This window comes from Anoplopoma fimbria, chromosome 6, assembly GCF_027596085.1.
Source record: "Anoplopoma fimbria isolate UVic2021 breed Golden Eagle Sablefish chromosome 6, Afim_UVic_2022, whole genome shotgun sequence".
Lineage (NCBI taxonomy): Eukaryota > Metazoa > Chordata > Actinopteri > Perciformes > Anoplopomatidae > Anoplopoma > Anoplopoma fimbria.
This window is the reverse complement of record NC_072454.1, coordinates 15,783,077-15,804,208: the sequence shown is the minus strand read 5'-3', so window position 1 is coordinate 15,804,208 and position 21,132 is coordinate 15,783,077. Positions and strand designations below refer to the sequence as shown.

The window sequence follows — 21,132 nt, the reverse complement described above, 5'->3', positions numbered from 1 at the left end:
CACTACTACGTTATTTAATAATATTCATTTTGTCATTCTTTATTCTTTTTTTTTTTAAAGAGAGGCTAGAAAGAAAGGTTAAACGTGTCTATTTAGCCTTTCATCTTGACTTAATGTATATGATGCATGCTCATTCAGTTTTACTTAAGGGTTTAGTCGACCTGCAAAATGTAATGAACTCATGAGGAGTAGTTAGAGCTTTCACCAGTGTGCAATGTTTTCTGACTGACTTTTTTTTAAAGAAAACCTTGTTTACTTATTTTCCATGAAATACTTGTGTTTTGTGCTAATTTAGTACATTTTCTTTTACAATAAAATATACCTCTTTGAAGGATATTATTAAGCCAGTAGTGACACTGGAACTTTAAAATGCTCCCATAAGTATTCACACATTTACCCAGTAGAGGAGCTTCTGCTTTGACGTGCAAACGTTTGGGAATACCTTTGTTTTTCTCATCCTCCTGTTTGGTTTGTCTGTGACAAGTCTGCCGCGTCTCCATTTAGACTTTACCGACAAAATATGCGGAATTTGTTGCAGCTTCTGGCGAAGAACACGAGCTGTGCACGGGCTAAACAATCCTGCAAGGCCACACACGCACACACACACGCACACACGCAGCTCAGGCGCACGGTTTGGAAAGATCCAGGCGACGGTGCACACTTAAGCACATCACGAATTCATGTTTGGCACCATTTTAACCCCCCATAAAAGCGTCTGATCCCATCGTAGTGTTTGAATTATGAGTCTCAGATTGTCATGTGTGTATTGTTAAGACGCAGCGTCGATGTGTGGATCCTTAACATACAACTTGTTCCAGTATAAGGCACGCTGTCCACTCTGTCATGATTATATTGTGCATAATGCATTCTTTCCCTTCATGTATTTATCAAGTTTGAACTCCAGTCGATGCTGATTCACTGCGACGTGACGCCAGCGCGGACAGAGGCTTGTCATGACCTCCCGGCCAGGACATTGGTAAGAAACATGTGAAATAACACTATGAATAACAATGGAGTCCGTAGCTGGAGGTGTCGGAGATTTCAGAAGCATGTTGGTTTAACGGGATGACCCTAACTGCTGTTAACAGAGAGGGGAACTCAATTCAAGCAACACGCAAACTGTGTGCGTAAAAGCGACACTGTGCGCTACTTTGCTCCCATAATAATAATAATAATAATAATAATAATAATAATTCATTTTATTTGAGGGCGCCTTTCAAAGCACCCAAGGTCACCTTACAGGGCAGTTTAAAAACAGAAAACATAATCAACAATCATAAAAAACACAAGAACAAGATACATTGAACAATTTACATAAGTGGGGTAAAACCGCACCTTCACAAGACATTTTTATCATAACAGTGAAAACGTACATTTGTCTCATCTAAAATATAGTTTGAACAAACCCATTAGCAGAGGTTAAATAACCCGCTGACCCTGTCTATTGGTGGTGTTTTACATTGAGGCCCCTCCCCTCTGCAGACCCTCCAATCCCTCCCTGTAACCAACACGCTGTGTGAATATACATGAGCCCCCTGATGGCGATGGGACCTCGGACGGTCTAGATAGCTGAAGCCGATTCAGTTGACTTGTTTTGTCGGGGGCTCCTTCAGCCCAACTAATCCCAGAGAAAAGGACTACAGCGTTTACCTTTCCTTTCCACGGGGAGATGATGGCTCGGGCCCCCAGCGTTAGAGGGACACTTTTGGGTCTGCTTCTGCAGCTTGTCCTTATCTGCTCTGCTCAAGTAAGACTTATTATGTTTCTCTCTCTCCCTCTCTTTCTCTCTATCTATCTATCTATCTCTGGTGTCTCTATTTGTCTCTATAGCCTGATGTGACAGAGGTGCAGGTGAGTGTTCTTCTGTTGCCAAATAACAAGATACATTTTACTTACATTTGTGGCGAGATGCTGAGTTTGTTTCATCCAGTTCATTTATTTGCCGGTAAAACAAAGTCAAGGGTACAACTATTGTCTGGAGTGTCCTTTTGAAATGTTTCCTTTTGCAAAGTGCTACATGATGCTGATGAATTCTGCAATCAGAAATCACCTCTATAGACCGTAAACTATTGCAATGTATCCCAGAGATTATCAACATACATTAAGGCAATACACCTGTTTTTCATTTTTCATATTGTCAGTATTAAGAAATGGCACAATGTAGGGCCCTTTTTTGAATTGTAAACTAACATCTTCTGATATTATTATTATTATTAATAATATTATTTTGTTACTCAGAGGAGCCAAGGACCTGCTGGTCCTCCTGGACCTGCAGGTGTCCCAGGAATTGATGGCATTGCTGTAAGTGCTCTCAGTTCTGTAACAGTATCCATATCATGTACAAAATACTAAGCTAATAGTTCACTGTCAGCTCACCGTAAAACATTGACTCTCTTTCATTACAGGGGGAAAGGGGAGAAGATGGCGTGGATGGACTTCTTGTAATTATGACATTTAATACGAAAAAATAAAATGATGCATTGCTTTCAATCGTAGGGCTTTTCCTTAAAATATGTGTGTATGTGGAACTTCATTTTCAGGGACCAGATGGAGATGGAGGTAAACCTGGCTCTTCAGGATTACCTGGGATTCCTGGCAATGATGTGAGTACTCTTGGTTTCATATTTCATACATACATGCGTATTTCATACAGTACATCTGCATTGTTGGCCACAACGAGGGTCAACGTGCAACCCACTAGCCTTCAAGGGGGTGGAACTACAAAGTGTGATCCTCCCACCGTCATAGATTATGTTCACATTTATTAGTCTTGCAGAGTGACCAATGGGATTTCAGATTTAGCTTGGGATGTTGGGGGAATGTGTGCAAACATGTGAGGAATTTATTAAACAGGATGAACAAATTCAAATTTCCTTTTTAAGAAGAAGGTGTAATTAACTTTGCTCCCTAGAGTTTAGAGGAGGGTTAGGAAAACATCCAAACACAATACTGGTGCTGATGACAGACTGACAAAGAGGGGCTGTAGGTGAATTTAAGTTCACCTTAAAGGCTTAGGTTGATAAAGTATGAGTTTCAGAATGCCATTTCATATCATGCATTTGTTTTATGCCTCATGAGCCACTGTTGCTGTGTTATACCTCGATACATCTACCATGAGAATGAGAACAATAGCAGCTTTGTTAGCCTGCCGCTGTTGGTATCTGCTGCTGAGAATCCTCAAAACGGTGTGGAATGATTCCTTTCAGTGTGCTTGTTTGAAATGAGCCAGAGGAATGCTGCTCTCTGCCTGGTTTGCAGTCTGAGAGTTTTGCCCTCTGCCCCTTTGGTGACTTTTTCTGTGTGTCTGTGAAGTTACTCCTGTGGACGTCATGACGTGCTCAGATAAAGAGCTTTGATTTCAGTGTGACCTGCGAACGTGGAGCTGCAGTGCCGTATATATTGAAACACTTTAGAGGAGGGGGTTATGAATATGTATGACTCCTCCCACTGGAGTATGATTATGGTATGACGATGTAAGACATTTACAAGTAATGCTGGATTTACAAATATTGACAGATGGGGAAATAAGTAATGCCTGTTGAATACATTTCAAATATAAGGTGAAAATGTACAGTTTCTAAAGTGCTGTAAGGTTTGTTATGATGTATTAGTTAAGCGTGATGTCTCTCCTCTGCAGGGTTTGACCGGCCCCGTTGGAGATCCTGGGCCCGACGGTCCCTTCGGACAGAAAGTGAGTGACTAATGAGCCTTTTGCTTTCCTGCTTCAGAGACTGTCGGTGAAATGGTGCCAAGCTGCTGTCCAGCTTTTGGCATGGCAGCAGGAGCCGCAGTGCATAAACCAATCCCTCATGACAAATGAGACTTAATCCTGCAAGTCTTCTGTGTAATCTCCGTGGGGAGCGAAGCCCCAACATCGGTCCTCATTAGGCTAAACATTGCTGGGTCAAGTGTGCCCGACGCAGTCATGTGATGAGCTGGAGGAATGTTACCTCAGCCTGTCTGCAGGCTCACATGGCTCAATTTCACCTGAACACAGTGTTTCACTAGTTATGTATACTTCTATGTATCTAATATATTTCTTTTTTAGGGTGAACCTGGAAAAGCTGGACCTCGTGGAGTCACTGTGAGTAACTCTTCCTCTCTAGAACTGTCAGTCCAAGGATCAGATCAACCATGAGCATCTTGAAATCACTTAATTTATAAGCTGTCTACATTTTACTGTTCATGTCTGTCTTGTCTTGTGTATATCAAATTATATACATCACATAATATTTTTCATACTGTATTTGTCTCTTTTTAGGGTGTTGGGCCTGATGGACCCCCCGTAAGTCATTTATGCAACACAAAAAATACCACAGTTTATATTACTTTTTGGCAGTCTTTGTCAAAAATGTGTTAAAATGGATTACCTGAAATGTTACGTTGAACAGGGACCACCTGGGCCTGGAGGACTTCTGGGTGAACTGGGAAAAGTTGGACCAATTGTGAGTAGAGACAGAGAAATAGGCTGTTACTTGGTTTAATATTAGGACGACAGGCTAGAAAATACACTGCAGCATCAAATACGACCAACATGAGCACTGAGATGGTGGAATGCTACCATTAGCCAACGACAGAACAGACCTGTTTATCTTCATGTGTCGGCCATGGTTACTAAAAAGTGAAAGTTTATCCAAGCTGCAGTGAAATACACTGAATGTAGGTGAAGCCAATTTCAGCAGATACATCATTGAAACCTGTCTGAAGATCATAATTTGACTCATATAATCACAATATATCTGAACTGTCTAGGAAAAAAACATACATAAAAACATACATAAAAACATACATATACATACATACATACATACATACATACATACATACATACATACATACATACATACATACATACATACATACATACATACATACATACATACATACATATACTGATTATATAATCAATTAAGAAATACTGTATTTTACTAACTAGACGTTTCAACATTTATTTTTTATTCATTTTTTATTTCAGTAGTCTGCATCAGCTTACATCTGATTTCAAAGCAGTGGTTTTAGATATGCTGTCAGAGTAGCAATCTGGGTTTAGCTTCCAATGTCTCATAGTACATTTAAATTAGCATAATGTTCTACTGTACATGAAACATGGCCTTTCAAAGTAATAATAGTAACTTGAAATTCTCCTGAATGAGTAATTGCACATATAACTAGTGAGCTAGCTATAATTTATTTGCAGACTTGAAAGCACGCTCTATCTTACAGGCTAAACTCTGGTTGAGGTACATTTATGTAAGTAAGGGAAACTGAAAATATATTTTATGGATGCTTCTTAAAATACTGAATGCATTTCACCATAGAGGGCACTGATCCAAACAATATTTTATTTGGGAAAACATTACAAATTAAATGTCAAAATATTAACTTATATAAGTAAAAATGCTTGCATCAAGATTCTCGACTTGGCCTAAAGGTTTTGTAGTATAATGTTTTATTGTGAGCTAGAGTTTAACTTTTGACAATCCTAGCTAGCATGGTAGATTATTCAGCAAAGAAAAGCTGTCCTTGCCAGGACTTCTAATGACACAATGGAGAGCGCAGTGCATCTACTCTCTTTGTGTAGTTTTGACACATTTTATGTCTTTCTGCAGGGGTCCATAGGTGTGAGAGGGCCACAGGGACCTCTTGGACCAACGGGGCCCAGAGTAAGTGATACAGAATTGCAAATGATTAAATTTGACTATTATATTTCACACAGGACTGAGCATGTTGCAGACAGGAAATGAAATTCACATGGGCTTTTATCTGGTGATTTACAAGCTCTTTAGATCCATCATGATGTGGCTAAATCACATTTTAAAAGTGTAAACCTTTTCTCAATTTCAGGGTGCAGCTGGAATGCAAGGCAGTGCCGAACTGGTAAAGCTTTGTTTTTCTGAGGATAATGAATGAGATTACATTTTTTCTAAATTGTCAGGAACATATTCTGACTTTTATGTTGTTGTTGTTTAGTGTCCAAACTCTTGTCCACCCGGGACCTCGGGACATCCTGGCCTTCCTGGAATGAAGGTGAGAAGCAGATTACGTTTTTGTGTCGCACTAAAATCACGTCAGTCCCCCAAAATATAATGTTTTAATGAGTGCCTTTTTTATTCTCTGTGTGTTTCAAGGGTCACAAAGGTGTAAAAGGTGAATCAGGAGAACCTGGGAAACAAGGGCACAAGGTAAAATATGTTCCATTCAGGGGAAAAAATCTTGTTTGTAAACCCAAAGCCAAGTATTTCTAATCATATGAAATGTTTTTAAACATCAACAGTTTGAATTTATACTCACATAAAACTGCATAAATAGTTACTTAAAAATATGAATTTCCCTCCACAACTGTCACACATGCAACAACGTTCCACATCAGAGAAAAAATGATGCGTCCCTTAAATGTGAAAAAGGGATTCTTGGCACCTATTATTTGCGCTGCTCTATTTCAAGAGGAAGTGATACATGCCTGTGTGTAATGCTCTGACTCCTTGCAATGCATGGAGGATGATTTATTTGAAATGATGTTCAAGCAAAACTAGCTTCTCCCTGTAATGTGTCTATGCACTATATAAATGGAAATGAGTCTGGGCCTATCTCCCTTTATCACCCCATGCCAGGATATGATTTACTGTCAGGCTGCACTGCGTCCCCGAGAATGATTTTCTCCTTCACTGAAAGTTTCATGTGAGAGGCCTTCTGCCTGTTATTCCACCCACAAATATAAAGATGTTTACAGAAAGTGTATAATGTCATAATAATACTGAAGAAGAACATTAAAATATAAGTAGCATCTTGGCAAAAATAGACTGCGTGACCCAGTTACAATCATGCAGTGCTTCAGTTTGTATTTGAATCAAACAGAAACAATTATATGTTTCAGTAATTCTACTTTAAATATAAAACAATATAATAAAATCTATGACAAGACGGGAAGTTTTTTTTTAGCCTTTTTTTTAAACAAACATTTATTTTAATAGTTCAACAATTTTTTAAATATCAGACTATCAAGCAGGATCATCATTTTACAATGTAAACAAATGCAACCCATTTAATTTCAATCATTTCTGTTTGTTGATTAACAGCTATGTTTTATTTACATGTCTTTATAGCCATTTCTAATGCACATAATTAAAGTAATTGCCTTTTTAACCAGAGAAATGTGCGCATGCAGCCTCACCCCCGAGCTCCTATCGACCTAAATGGATATGCCTCCTCAGGTCGACCACAGAGTCAGCATATCAATTATTTGCAATTAGCGAAGCAGGAGAACGATAATTTGGATTTCATTTCTCAGCTTTTGCCCCCCTTGCAATAAATTAAAAAAATGGGTATTTAATACATTCCAGTAAGGCTGCCCTATTTTCTAATTAGCACGGAGTTGATGGAGGCAGCCTCACTTAAAATGTTTCACTTATATAATGAAGTTAAATTTGCTGTTCGGTGTTTCATCTGATTGACTTAATGCTGCTTTCCTGCTAATGTTCTCTCTCTTTCGTTCACTCAGGGTGAGGAGGGAGACCAGGGAGGTCCAGGGGAGGTCGGATCTCAAGGACCAATGGTTAGATACCACATTTATTATATGATATAAAGGTCTTCCAAGTTACAGTTTGTTCTTTTCTGTGTCAGGTTCTCTTTCTCCTGCCCACTGAAGCATCTCTTTTGTTTGTTCTTTCAGGGTCCTCAGGGAATCCGTGGAGCCATGGGAATGTTGGGCCCCAAGGGGGAGATGGTAAATGTTCCTATGATTTCTAAACCCATAGCACCTTTCATATATGTCAGCTTCTTCCTGAATAACTTGTCAATTCAGGGTGAATTCCATAATAGATATCTATTTAAATGTTTACCATCTAAACAGGTTATAATATGAATACTAATATTGTTCTTTGGTAGGGCCCTCGAGGTCTTGATGGAGATCTAGGTCCCCAGGGTGTTGCAGGGGCAACTGTAAGTTTCTCCAACAAAACACATGCTTACATTTTAACAGCAAATGAAGTATGATTGAGTAGCGTATGATTAAATGCATTGTTTCAGGGGGATTTCGGACAGAGAGGTGTGATGGGCGAGCCTGGGCCTAAAGGTGAAATCGTAAGTTGAAACATTTATAATATAGACCTTTTAAGGTAAATAGATAAACATTGAATGACTGGAATTTGTTTGTACAGTTTCAAAAAAACTGACTAAATGTACTGTTGCTTTGTTGTTCAGGGCATTCTAGGGCGGAGAGGAATCACAGGTCTTCCAGGTCCCAAGGGAGGAGCTGTGAGTGTCTGATCAATGATGATAAATAAAGCCTTAATGTTTGGACATATTTGTCTGCAAATGACTTATTCCAGTTTGTGCTTTTTATCACCAGGGCTTGCCGGGTGTGGACGGTCGTGAGGGTATTCCTGGGATGCCTGGACCAAAGGTAGAGAATCATTTCTGCTCCTTTATTTGTAAGACCAGTATGTTTTAATGGTATAGTTTATAGTATTAAAATGTATTTCCATTAAGTCTTTTGCTGTTGGGAGCTTCATTCTTTCCCTGTCTGTTTCCCTGCAGGGAGGCATTGGGAAGTCAGGCGTGCCTGGAGAGGTCGGACTTCAGGGGCTTCCTGTGAGTATGACCTTTGACCCCAAACTGACTGACTGACTCTGATTGGATGCACCTGAGTAAACTCAGGGGCAGTTTGAAGCACTGTAGCCCGATGCAGTTACAAGTCACAATGTATTTATATATCTTATTTTATAATATACAATAAAGTTTGGTTGACATTTTATAGAAATACTATTTTATTCCATCCCTCTGTGCTATGATAAACATAAAGCAGGCTATGCTGTGGGACAGTTATCTCTGTCTTCCTCTGGCAGAAAAATGAAAGGAAAGTTTTTCCAGCCCACTAATCTGTGATTAGTGTAATAAAAGGCACTAATGAGAAAAGGTTGGCAAACACAAGCAGCCCGCCTGTGGCAGCATTAAGAGAGATTTTGTAGGCGTAAAAGTCATCACTTAATTAAAATATCCAGATCACGTTTATCACCTTGAGTTTGTTTGGGTCAAAAGCTCAAACCCAATGTTTTTTTTATCCTCTAAGCCTTCTTTATGTTCCAGTGTTTCTTACAGCATTTTCTTTTACGAATGACACTTCCTCATAGAAATTGTTCTCCTTGTAACCGTTGCATCTCTTTAAGACGTGCTCTCTCTTTTTTAGGGTTTGCCTGGTGCACCTGGACCAAAAGGCTTGAGTGGCCTTAAGGTTGTTTGCTCCATCAATTATTAAATATTATCAGTTGCTTCTTGCATTCATTTAGTTTTCCCAAATTGTCAAAGTGTGAAAGCAACTTTGTGTGTTTCTGCTCAGGGAGACTCTGGTCAAGATGGCCTACCCGGAACAGTGGGACCTGCTGGCAAAGCAGTAAGTATGAGCAGCACATGTTAAGACACCATCGTGGATTTTTGTCACCTCCATTGTATCACTGTGTCATTTCACTGTCACACCTCAGGGTGAGCGTGGAGAACAGGGAGAGCTGGGACCTATTGGACCGATCGGTGAACCTGTGAGTATTTTATCCTGCTTGAATTTCTACTGCTTTTACTTTGTTCAAGTGTTCATTTTAACATTTACTTTCTTATTATTTTCTCTTCTTCCCAGGGAGCTGTAGGAGAACTAGGCCCTATAGGTTCTGCTGGAAAGCTAGGTGGCAGAGTAAGTAATAAAGAGTTGAAGAGCACAATTGATTTAAACTCTTTACTTTATTTTAGAAATAAAGGCTAAGCAGTCAGTTTACAATTCACTTTTGAAACTTGTATAGAGCTGAAGGAGGAGGGACCCCTCAGAGTGTACCGTCCTGGCCGTTGTTTCACTGGAATGTCTCAGAGAATAGACTGAGGCTGGATCTCACATGAGGTCTATTTTCACAGTTAGGGGAGACTAGTAAGCAGCGGGCTGAATGAGCTCTCTGTTCTCCTGGCATTCCTCAGACAGTCCTCAGTGATCAAAGGGGCGATGGCACACACAAACTTGCTCAAAATCATAGTTATTTTACCATAACTATTGATATTTGAGCAATTCCTGCCGTCTTAAAAGGTGGTATGCTTTATGAAATAGCTTAGAAATAAAGAAAAAAGTGCATTATTTTGTCTTTTAAATGCTGTTGTTATCTCAACATATCTTATATATATTATAAACCTGCTTAAATGTCTCTCCTCATCAGATGTGCATGTTTATTTGTCTTAGGGACCCAAAGGTGACCCAGGCCTTTCCGGTCTCCCTGGTCCTTCTGGCCTGCCCGGGTTGAAGGGAGAGAGGGTAAGAAAACAGCACTGACCCTTTCAGAGACCTTTTCAGGTTTAGGACAAGTGTCTTAAACAGTAAGAGAGAGAATCATGGTCAACAACAAGCAGCTGATCAGCTCCCTCTAGTGTGGACAAATAGAATAGTCACAACACTAATGATCATTTAGCAAGTTAACTCATTTGTCTTGGCTATTACAGGGAGAACGAGGAGAGGGAGGACCCAAAGGAGAGCAGGTATGAAACCCTCATACTAAATATGAATTAAATCTCAACAGCAATGCTGCATTTAAATACAAAGTGGGCTGCTTTGAATACATCATTTACAGATTGTGTTTTCTTAGGGATCACAAGGGGATGAGGGAAACCCTGGAGACAAAGGGGATCTTGTAAGTTGTTACACCAACACTAACACTATTAATTTAACTATTTATCACAGAAGAGAATCTGACTGCAATTGTTCTTTCCATCCTCTGTGTTTTATAAATGGTGTTATAGGGTGAGTCAGGAGAATCTGGATCCAAAGGAGAGGTGAGTTCAAACAGATCATTCTAAGACACCAAGTCTTAGTATTTCGATTGAGGAAGTAGCTGCAGCTTTGAAACATTTCTCTGGTCTTTCTTTCTGTTAAGGTCGGTAACCCCGGCAACGCTGGCAAAAGAGGTCCTGAAGGAAGTCGAGGCCAGCCGGGAATCGATGGGCCGCCTGGCACACCTGGACCGAGGGGCATGCAGGGGAACAGGGGTCTACCGGGAGTCAGAGGGTCCCAGGGCCCTGCGGTAGGTCAAAGATAAAATACTTAAAGGAAAAAATGTTTAGAAAGGTGTTTGAGGATAATTACAATATCTGTACAGCAGTATGTAACACGTTGTGATTTGTTCATTTAACATTGTACTTCCCAATATGTATAGAAGGGTACAACACAGTCTGGTCAGGGGGTTATGTCACTTGTTGTGTTCATGCTTTAAATAACAAAACAATGTCCATGTGAGCAGATTGTCTTGATGTACAGTTTACAATTCACCAACAAACCCCACAACTTTCCTTTGTATTTTAAAATCAAAATCCAGACTTCTGATGCACTGAAATCAGTTTATTGGTAGCAATTACAAAAACCATGATAGTGTTCTGAGTTTTGAACCTCTTCTGTCACTCCAGTTAAATCATTTATTTTCCTAACTGAATTTAATTTGTATACAATTTTGAATAAAACCTCTCTGTGTCCTGTACGCAATATTTATTTTCCTACGATGGCGACGGCGTGACCCGCCCTACTCTGCCTCTGATTGGCTTAACCTGATCTTTATATTATTATTCCTCTTTATATACGTATTGTAACCCTAACCATCACTCCTCATAACTTAACTGAAGCAGCGAAGGCAACAAGTACTACTAGCCAATAAAAGGCAGAGTAGGGCAGGTCATGACTTCACCATCCTTTGACAAACAATTGGCATCTTGTGCAGGTTTGTCACTTAATGTTTTACTTTCAAACCTTCCTTCCAACCTACTCGTCTTCTCAAAACGACTAACTAGTTAAGGTCAACTCTTGAGAAGATTCAGGGGTACTATTTCTGCAGTATTTCTTCCATAGAGACTACTGAATGTTTAGATTTTTTTAAACGCAGAGGCCATTAATAAACCCCTGCACACTTTTAAATTCATATTTTGATGTCATTCTTTTAATTTCAACTTGTACTCATACTAAAACACTGAGCTCCAATATTGTTTAGCAGCAGGTAACACATCAAATTCCATCGAGCTGCTCTGAATTTCAATAAAACTGATTTTATAAGCTCAAGAATAGCAGAATTTACCCCACCCAGGTAATGTTTCACATGTTAAAGCAGGTCAGTAAAACAGTCGATAACAGTCTCGACACACAGTAAATGTTTCGACACTGTCATGAAATCTATTAAATCATCTTTTTCTTCCTCCAGGGTAAAGAGCCAAGCGATCAGCACATCAGACAAGTTTGCATGCGAGTCATGCAAGGTAAGAACTGATCGGCCTTTGACCCCATTTATCATTCCCTTGTGCCTCATTTCATGACTTTAATCTTTCCCAGAATGCCTCATTACACAACCATACAAAGAGACGCTCCTCGGTTGTCTCATTTATCTGGGGGGCTTTTGAATACGCTGAAGTTTAAAAAAGGGACGGCCTAATAACCAAAACATGAAATAAGCTTCATTCTGTGTTAATTTGATGGATGAAAGATCGCCCTGTTTAGAAATGTTTCTCTGAAGTCACAACCTCTGTTCTCTCCATTCTGTGCTCTTACTGTACATTTCTACAACTCATCTCCTAGAGTCATGATTTTTTTATATCCCGATGTGCTGAAAAATTCATTTCACCTTCAGCAGACCTGCTCTCCTCCACTCCATGCAAAGAGTCTGCTTGGAAAGGAAATCTTAAAAAGAAAAAAAAGAAAGAGCAGTCAAGCATCCGCTGCATGAATTTTCATCAGGAGACCGGAAAACTAAAATCTCAAGAGCAGAATACCACGCTGCATGAGCCACAGGAGATTAATATTAGATCCTTTGCACCATGAACATAAATTTCCTGTCGCTGATTGCCTGAAATAAAGAGTATTATCTCTTTTCTGCTCAATTTACTAAGGTTCTATAGAAAGAGGTTGAAAAACAGGAGAAGCTCGGGGGATATCGTGACCACAGTTTCACCTCGCTCTGCTTCACTCTGACTCAAGTACAAGAGCTTTTGGTCTGTCTCCTCTATGAGAGTTGCTTTGGGGCTTTCAGGGATTAGTTTACTTTTGCTACCGCATGTTATGTATAAAAAAGTCCCTTGACAACAGTCAGCTACAACTGTTTAGAAACATGCAATGTCTTGTTGCTAGTTATGCAAATGTTACATTAAATTTAGATTTATGTAAGGTTCATCTTCTTCTTTCTGCTCCAACAGAACAGCTAGCCCAGTTAGCTGCTAGTTTAAGGAGGCCAGAGACTGGAGTCGCTGGTTTACCTGGAAAACCTGGACCTCCGGGGCAACCTGGTCCTCCCGGAGACAACGGTTTCCCTGGGCAGGGTGGAGCAAGAGGCCTTCCAGGACTCAAAGGGCCACTAGGAACCCTCGGAATGAAAGGACCCAAAGGTGATGAACGTTTTGGCATTGCTCCTGTTGAGGGTGATGTGAGAGAAGCATGCATCAATAAAACAGTCACATGTTTGTACACAAATATCTTCATTATGTAATACATGTTACAGGTGAACTGGGAGACAGAGGCTCCAGGGGGCCAACTGCAAGGGGACCTAAAGGTCAGCCAGGAGCTCCCGGACTTCCTGGTGAGTAAACTTTGCCTTTTTAAACTAGCCTTTCTATCTTAAAGGGTACACTTTGTGTCTGTCTATTACAAAAAAACAAAAAACTGTTTCAATGTATTTAAGGGCAGGTGATTGTTTCACAAAATAGATGTAAAAAATGGGAACTAATCCTTTAAATCTAGACACTAGCATCCTAAAATGAATGTTGTGATCACAGGTGAGCCAGGCAAACCCGGCTACGGTCAGGACGGTCGGGACGGGCAGAGAGGACCTCCTGGTGTTCCTGGACAGCACGGTGTACCTGGGCCTCCCGGTGCAGCCGGTCCCAATGGTTACTGCGACCCATCAGCTTGCAACCTCCAGGCCGGGGCCGCCCACCAGTCTCTGGATGTGAAGGGACCTGCAGGGAACTAAGAGACACTCTGGCAGAGACAGAAAGACTGTTGGATTAGCTCCTCTGAGCACACATTTTTTACAGTTTTTGTCCCAGGGGCCTGCGGTTGGTGTGGTGCCTTCCAATCCATTAACCCTCTAGTCTTGTGAGCATGTTTTGTGCCATCCACATCACCATCATGAGCCAGCCTCTTCACGAAAAAAACAAAAAAATTGGTTTTGATGAGCTGCAACAATCTAGCTTGTTCTCGTGTTTTTCTACCCGAGAGATGTTTTGATATTTTCAGGAAGGTGTGCTCATTTTACTCAGAATATGTGAAATGACCAGAAATGTTTGTTTATCCCACTCTCCTTGTCCCCTCTGCCTGCATTTTCTTTTTATGCTCACCATTTACAGGTTTCTTCAATAAAAGCCCTTCCACTTTCTCTCAGAACATTTCGAATAACAACCCAAAGATAATCATGATTTTTCTTTAGTATAAGTGCCTTTTTTCAATTATTTTGTTATGTTATGTGCTAATGTACCAAAGATTAACCTGCTGGAACCCAATCTCTAGTTCTACATGTCTGGTTGTTTCAGCGTCGCTGTTCAAAATAAAAAGTAGAGAGGATGAAATGTCACAAAGTCACACTGACTTCAGTTCTTTGAAAATGTTGTAAATCTGTAAAAAAAATCGTTGAATTGTGGTTAATTATATTTCCTACAAAACAACCTGATGTGAGATTTTGCCTCATTGTACATAATGACAACAGAGTGCAGTCGTGCATATATGGAAAGGTATTTTAGGGATGAGGGAGCCCCTCATTAATGTTACAAATAAAGAAAACAACACATGACGCATTCTGTCTTCTGGTATAATTTTGTGATCATAAATTGTGTTACAAAGAAGAGGAAATGTAAAATTTTAAGTTTTCAGTAGTTTTTCAAAAACCTAAAATAAAAACAAAGATATCACAGTTGATAAAACAATCTCACCTCAAGATCCATTTAATAGCTGCTCTTGAGCTTTCGATCATATCACAAGATCTTAATTTGCAGATGGAGTTGGACCACTTGACGAAATGTAGACGCTCAAAGAAGCATCTTTTCTACTTTTTTTTCCATCTTCATTTCTGTGACAACTGCTGATGAAGATCATTTGATGGGAAAGGTCCAGTTTTAAATGGACCTTAAGGCAAGATTGTTTTTGTCAAAAGCTGTTTCAAAGGTCAAGAATCTACTTTGAAACTCAAAGATGTCATTCAGAATAGCATTTAAACATATATTTGCATTTTAAATGAATGCTTGATAAACTTCTATCCTTTTTTAAGACAACCAAAAAGTTAAAAATCTTGGTTAGACAAAGAAAAAATGGTTGAGTTTTCCACATGGTAATATGAAATAACTTTTTAAGGGAGTTCATGTTCAACACTAACTCACCATTCAATCAATATATGCCCTTTAAAACACAGAGTATATCATAAAATACATCATAAGAAACCTTTAAGCAAGGCTGTGTTAGTGCCCCAAAACACCACACAAGAACACAGGAAATAAAGCACTGAATAACATTTATTGCACACATGTAAGGCAGGTGCCATGAATCAGTGTAAATAAAAGATGCTGCAGAGAAAGGAGTAAAATATAACCTCTGATACCTGGTAACCACATACACACAGGATCATCGTCCACGACAGGAACATCACTGCCCCTGTTCTTTATCCAGAGTCCAGTGAGTCGACCTGCAGTATACTGATGCCAACATCCAGGACTGTCTGTTTCCACATTCAAATGAGGTTTCAATTACTTTTTTCAGTAAAAGGCAACAGTTTGTGTTGTATTATTATTTTTTCTATAAAGCTAATCATGTAGACATGTGGTAAACCAAGACTGAGGTAGATATTGAATAAAACAAACACTTTCATAAGCACATATTAAAGTCCCACAGCAGGACATGAGAGCTTATAGAGGAGCAGAGAGGAGTTACATCGAGAGCAGCAGGGAGAGGTTTTTAATCCGAGGGACCGTGCTGAGAGGCTGATCCATATTCCCCCTCATTACAAGCTTATTTACAAGATTAGATTATATATGGCAACAGGATCAACTTACATTACTGTGAGCAATAATGAAATATGCGGATGTATAAATCTTATTGTTTTAAAGGACTTTTGCATTATTTGACAAGCCTATCTTTGGTTGTTTAACCGCACTTGATTTGAAGGATGCTCCAACCTCCATCCCCCATCTTTTGAGTTTGCTTTCATCTGACATTTTACACTTAGAATTAATGGATTTTAATTCAGAGCGATGTAAAAATGGCTGGCCCCAAATTGCTAGTGAAGTGGGCTGTGACACCAGCGGCCAGTTTGTGTCCTCCCTAGTTATCATACAGTTTCGCTAAATTGAAGTCACAAACCGGCGCACGTTAATATCAATTCAAGCTAAATTCAATATATAAGCAGAGTTGCTCTCATCAGTACACCAAAAGTTAAGATGGCATTAGTCCACTGATGCGGCCTCATTTGAATTTGGTCAAGGTCGGCGTTATTGTCTCCAAGGGGAACGCATTAGAATGAATATTAAATTGACATGATGAAAGGGCAGAAGCCAATAGAAGGAGGGGATTTTATGTTGCCTATAACCCAAAGAAAATTTGTTTTCCATTCACATTACAAGCAATGACAAAATGAATTCTGCATGTCCAGCAGGGGGCTCTTTCAACTCACAAATGAAGGCAGCGGCAGACATCTGATTCAATCTGAAAGTAGACTCACTCACAAGGATGAAACTTAGCAGAGATAAAAACCAAGCCTGCATGCTGAGTACAAAAGTGATGTGACTCTTGATTCATATGTGTTAAAGAAGCCTGATGACTTTTTATGATGTTAAGTATGATGAAGTAAAAAAATAGGGTCAAACAGATCTTAAAGGATGAAATACATAAAGAACCAAGTTTTCGACGTCACAAAATGTCAGAAACACCCACAGCACTTTTCAAACATTAATCACAGCAGGATACTTAAAAGTAAAATGAAAGCCTTTGAGTCAAAACTCTCATTAAACAGCACTCAGAATGAAAGCTTGAAGAAAATATATATAAGTTCAACGTTAAGGATGATTATAAAGTTTACTTTTTGGATGAAAAAACATTTCCACAAAAATCTAAACACTGAGAATTAATTTAAATATAAAGTTTGAATGCTGGTCTTTTTGTTTTTTCAGAGGGATTGTAAAGAGTTTCTGAATGATTTACATAATATCATATGGCCTGTTTAAATAAAGTTGACTCAAAACCTTCTGAAATGAGTTGAGAACATTAAAATGGCTTTAAAACCTCCCATAGCAAATAAATAAATCCAAACTGCCAGACAGTACACAGTGACACACAGGGCTGGTCAGTGAGTGAAAAACCAGGATGTAGACCATGATACTGTTAAAACAATGAAAAAGTTCAAGTACATTTATGATCACATGTTCAATCCAAATAAAAAGTCTGAAGTTGTAGTGAAGTAGTCCGATTTCCTTTTTTGTGGCTGAAAATCAAAAATATACAAATAAACCAGAGGAATCATCATACACAACACTCTGTAAACAGTAAATGTTAAACCCCCCCCCCACACACACACCTACAATAGAAGTGAGAACCTTATTGTATCATTACAATGACAACTTGCTTATGTAATTATATTGTCAGGTCCCATTACAGGCCCCATGAAACAGAGAGAAAAAAAAGGAAACTTATCTTCAGAATAAACCAACAGTAAAGGTGAATGTGAGGTCAAATCACACTCATTAAATAAACACAACAATAAAAGTACATTCTTCGAATCTGCCCTTGATGTATTACAAACACAGTAGTTTCAGAATAAAAGTATGAGTTGTAGGTTTTTGTACTACAAAAGATATGGCAGTCAGTAAAGACACATGTAACCTACATACAACAGGAAGACGTGACGTCCGTGTCAATGATTTCACCGCTGATTCTCATAAAAAGAAAAAGATTATCATGCACAATGCAAATGTGTCAGTGATAATTCATACGACTCTCAGTAATCCAGAAATGTATTCATCCAACTTCTAGTAATAATATTACTGAATATCCATGCTACATTTGATACAATTATTATTACCGTCTTTAAGTACATTCTTGAAGAACACGCTTCCAATAAATAATTTCCATATCAGACACATCTGATGCACTTTGGTTGCATAAGGAGTTTCAAAAATCAAACATTTTCTCCACATAAAACAAATATATTCATACAGCTAATCCCTTTCTCGCTCTGTCTCTCTCTCTCTCTCTCGCTCTCTCTCTCTCACACACACGCACACACACACTCAAATGTGAGATGTACCTTCTGCCAGCACATGGGCTTATCTGAATAAAAACAGACGAGTGAAAAGGCATGCCCATTAAGGAGGCAAACAAATAATTAAGACCATGTTTTTTGACAGGACTGAACTTGAAGAAACAAAGTCATTTCATGGTCTTGAAAGACATAATGAGAGTTGACAAGGAATGCATTACATCACAGTAGGGGATGGGAAAACAAGAAATACCTTTAAAGTACAGATTGCAAAAAAAAAAGAAAAAAGAAAGAAACCTCAAAAGGTTTTTTTTTCCCCATTCAAAACAAAACCCATGAAAGAATAATCCTGACTGCATCCAAGTGTTATTGTAAAGTGATCAGAAGAGGTCAGTTGTGAGTCTGTCCGATAAACCAGAGCTGAGGGAGCTGTTACATACAGCCAGGACGACCTTCTCCGGAGCCGGACGTCTGTACTGGAACCCGCTCTGCTGGGCTCAAAGGGATGGAAGGACACAGCCACTGGGGTCACATGTCCCAGGAGGTCCACGGGGCCCTGGAGAGCCAGGAGGGCCCTGAGTAGTGATCCCAGGAGGGCCTTGACAGAGAATTAGTCATTATTAATTCCTCAGCGGGCTGCACTTTATCATATTTCAGAATGGCAACATATTGCATGAAAGTTTATATTATATTATATTTGATTGGTTTTGATCCAAAAGGCTGCAGTATTCTTTATATCCACCTCGGATATTTCTACTAGAGCTAGATGATAAATCAGGTTGATAGATGGGCCGATATTAGCTCATTACAGAAATTTGGTAATTGGTGTGTGTTGGTGGAGAAGTAAGAATAAATGGCTATGAAAGCAGGCCAAACCAGATCTGAGGTCATTTAATAATGGTGTCACTATTATGTTGTTTTCCCAGAGAACACTGACGAGCTGATTTTTACATCGGTCAGGCTTTAATTCCTATTAATAAATGATCAGTATTTCAAAAAGCAGAAGTGACTGAAGGCTCATGGTGGCTGTGCAAATATTCAGTGACTTTGTTCAATAACTTTCAGTTGGATTTTTATTGTGAGGATATGATTGCATAGTTTAGTGTTAAAAACTGTTTAGTTCCTTAATCAATGTGTTCATAAACAGAAACAACATCTTTGAAAGTGTATCATTGAAGCCATTTTCCATCAAGAAAAAGTTAAAACATTTAGCTGCTTCCAGCTTTTCAAATGTGAGGATTTGCGAAACTAAACTTGCTGTGTATTATATCATTTTAAATGAAATATCTTTGAGTTTTGGACTGCTGGGCTCACAGAACTTCATTGTTTTCTTTTCCCACAATTAACTTCAACAGATACGTTTCACACCAACAAGCACTTTTAAGGTGTTTCTGGATATCTCATTTACAACTACTACGAATATGCAGATCTCTGCCAGGTGTGTGTCTACAATGACCACTGCTGTATGGTGTTAGCCACAACAGACATTACTCCACTGTGTATTCACATAGGAAATAGTTGTCTGCTGCTATACTGCTAACATTCCACACCAACATCCGTCAAACGGATCCCCCGTCTTCCTCTTCCTCTTCGTCACAACCGCAGCACACGGAATCACATAAGAGCTCCCCTAACAGGTCCCTCATCGCAGCTACTGCCAACAGGATGGAGACTCTCATTACCACCATCATCTCCTGTGAAAGACGGCAGCACATTCGAAGGCACAACCCTCAGGTGCTAACTACAAGAACATCATTCAAGTCCCCCTGCAACCTTTGCTACCTCATGTTCATGATCACAAGCCTGTCAATTTTGGTCTTTTAAATATCAGATCCCTAAATAATAAGTCGTTCTTAGCTCTGGATTTTATTAATTTCAATAATTTAGACTTTTTTATCATCACAGAGACCTGGTTGTCGCAGGGAGACTGTAGTTCTCTGATTGAAGCAACCCCCCCAGATTTTACAACGTTGCTGTTATCTACAGAAACAATTTTAAATGCAATACCATTCTACATAGCTCTTTCACTTCATTTGAACATCTTGGTTTTATAGTGAACTCTAAGGATCCAGTGATCATTTTAATAATCTACAGACCACCCAGGCCGAACAGTGTTTTTATCCAAGAGTTTGCGGAGTTACTTTCCCATGTGACATCAAAGTAAGACAAAATTCTTATCTTAGGTGATTTTAACATACATGTCTGCTGCTCTTCACAGACCTTTGTCACAGATTTTATGGATACCCTGGAATCTTTTAATCTCACGCAGGGTATACAGGAGCCTACACACTCAAAGGGTCACACCCTAGACCTGGTCATTTATAGTGGTCTCTGCCCTGACAACTTTGAGACAAAGGATATCTGTGTGTCTGATCACAAAGCGGTTTTATTTAATGTGGTTTTACTACATCCTCTAACAGTTTCTGACAGCTCACCTGTCCGCCGCCGAGTTTTTAACTCTCTGTCTGCTAGCAAGTTTTCTGAGCTTTTTACTACTGCTTTTTTAACTGCTTTTAATCCTCATCTTCATTTAGAGGACCTGGTATCCCTTTTTAATCACACCTGCCAGAATGTCCTGGACTCTGTTGCCCCCTTGAAAACCAAAAGGTCGAATACAACACCCCAGCCATGGCTAAACGAGGTCACCAAAGACTTAAAAAGAGACTGCAGGAGTAAGGAACGAAAATGGAAAAAAACAGGCTTACATGTTTTTTATGAAATTTGGAAAGATGCGATGAAGTACTATCAAGTGGCAGTTAAAGAAGCAAGAACGTCCTTCTTCTCTAATTTAATTACAGCAAACCACTCAAATCCAAGACTTTTATTCAAAATAATTGACTCAATGGTCACCCCCTCCCCCTCTCATTTCCCTGATGCCTCACAAGAGCTGTGTGAGCAATTT

At 39.4% G+C, this 21,132-nt stretch overlaps 2 protein-coding genes across 3 annotated transcripts in view; one reads left to right on the top strand and one right to left on the bottom strand.

Annotated features, from left to right (window-relative positions):
• Positions 1-1,672: 1,672 nt before the first annotated feature.
• On the top strand, positions 1,673-14,439 carry LOC129092367 (collagen alpha-1(IX) chain-like). The gene is made up of 32 exons (XM_054600295.1): positions 1,673-1,747; positions 2,239-2,301; positions 2,406-2,441; positions 2,541-2,603; positions 3,638-3,691; positions 4,049-4,084; positions 4,262-4,285; positions 4,392-4,445; positions 5,610-5,663; positions 5,845-5,877; positions 5,971-6,027; positions 6,129-6,182; positions 7,499-7,552; positions 7,670-7,723; positions 7,885-7,938; positions 8,026-8,079; positions 8,200-8,253; positions 8,348-8,401; positions 8,536-8,589; positions 9,185-9,229; positions 9,335-9,388; positions 9,477-9,530; positions 9,626-9,679; positions 10,211-10,282; positions 10,468-10,503; positions 10,611-10,655; positions 10,765-10,797; positions 10,899-11,045; positions 12,207-12,261; positions 13,192-13,380; positions 13,494-13,571; positions 13,768-14,439. The coding sequence occupies exons 1-32, from the start codon at positions 1,673-1,675 to the stop codon at positions 13,962-13,964; spliced, it is 2,040 nt and encodes a 679-aa protein (XP_054456270.1). The 3' UTR covers positions 13,965-14,439.
• A 332-nt stretch (positions 14,440-14,771) lies between these two features.
• The window catches only part of LOC129092268 (collagen alpha-1(XIX) chain-like), a 99,670-nt gene continuing 93,309 nt past the window's right edge, over positions 14,772-21,132 (bottom strand). For both annotated transcript variants that reach the window (XM_054600153.1, XM_054600154.1), the window contains one exon: positions 14,772-18,828. In XM_054600153.1, coding sequence (XP_054456128.1) covers positions 18,728-18,828 — 101 coding nt within the window. In that variant the 3' untranslated portion in view covers positions 14,772-18,727. The remainder of the gene's footprint in view (positions 18,829-21,132) is intronic.

What these genes read in the sequence shown, in the direction of transcription:
- LOC129092367 (XM_054600295.1), top strand. Translation starts at nt 1,673, where the DNA reads ATGGCTCGGGCCCCCAGCGTTAGAGGGACACTTTTGGGTCTGCTTCTG. An exon ending in TTGGACCAACGGGGCCCAGA is followed by an intron (nt 5,664 to 5,844) that starts GTAAGTGATACA and finishes TCTCAATTTCAG; the next exon opens with GGTGCAGCTGGAATGCAAGG. An exon ending in TGGGACCTGCTGGCAAAGCA is followed by an intron (nt 9,389 to 9,476) that starts GTAAGTATGAGC and finishes GTCACACCTCAG; the next exon opens with GGTGAGCGTGGAGAACAGGG.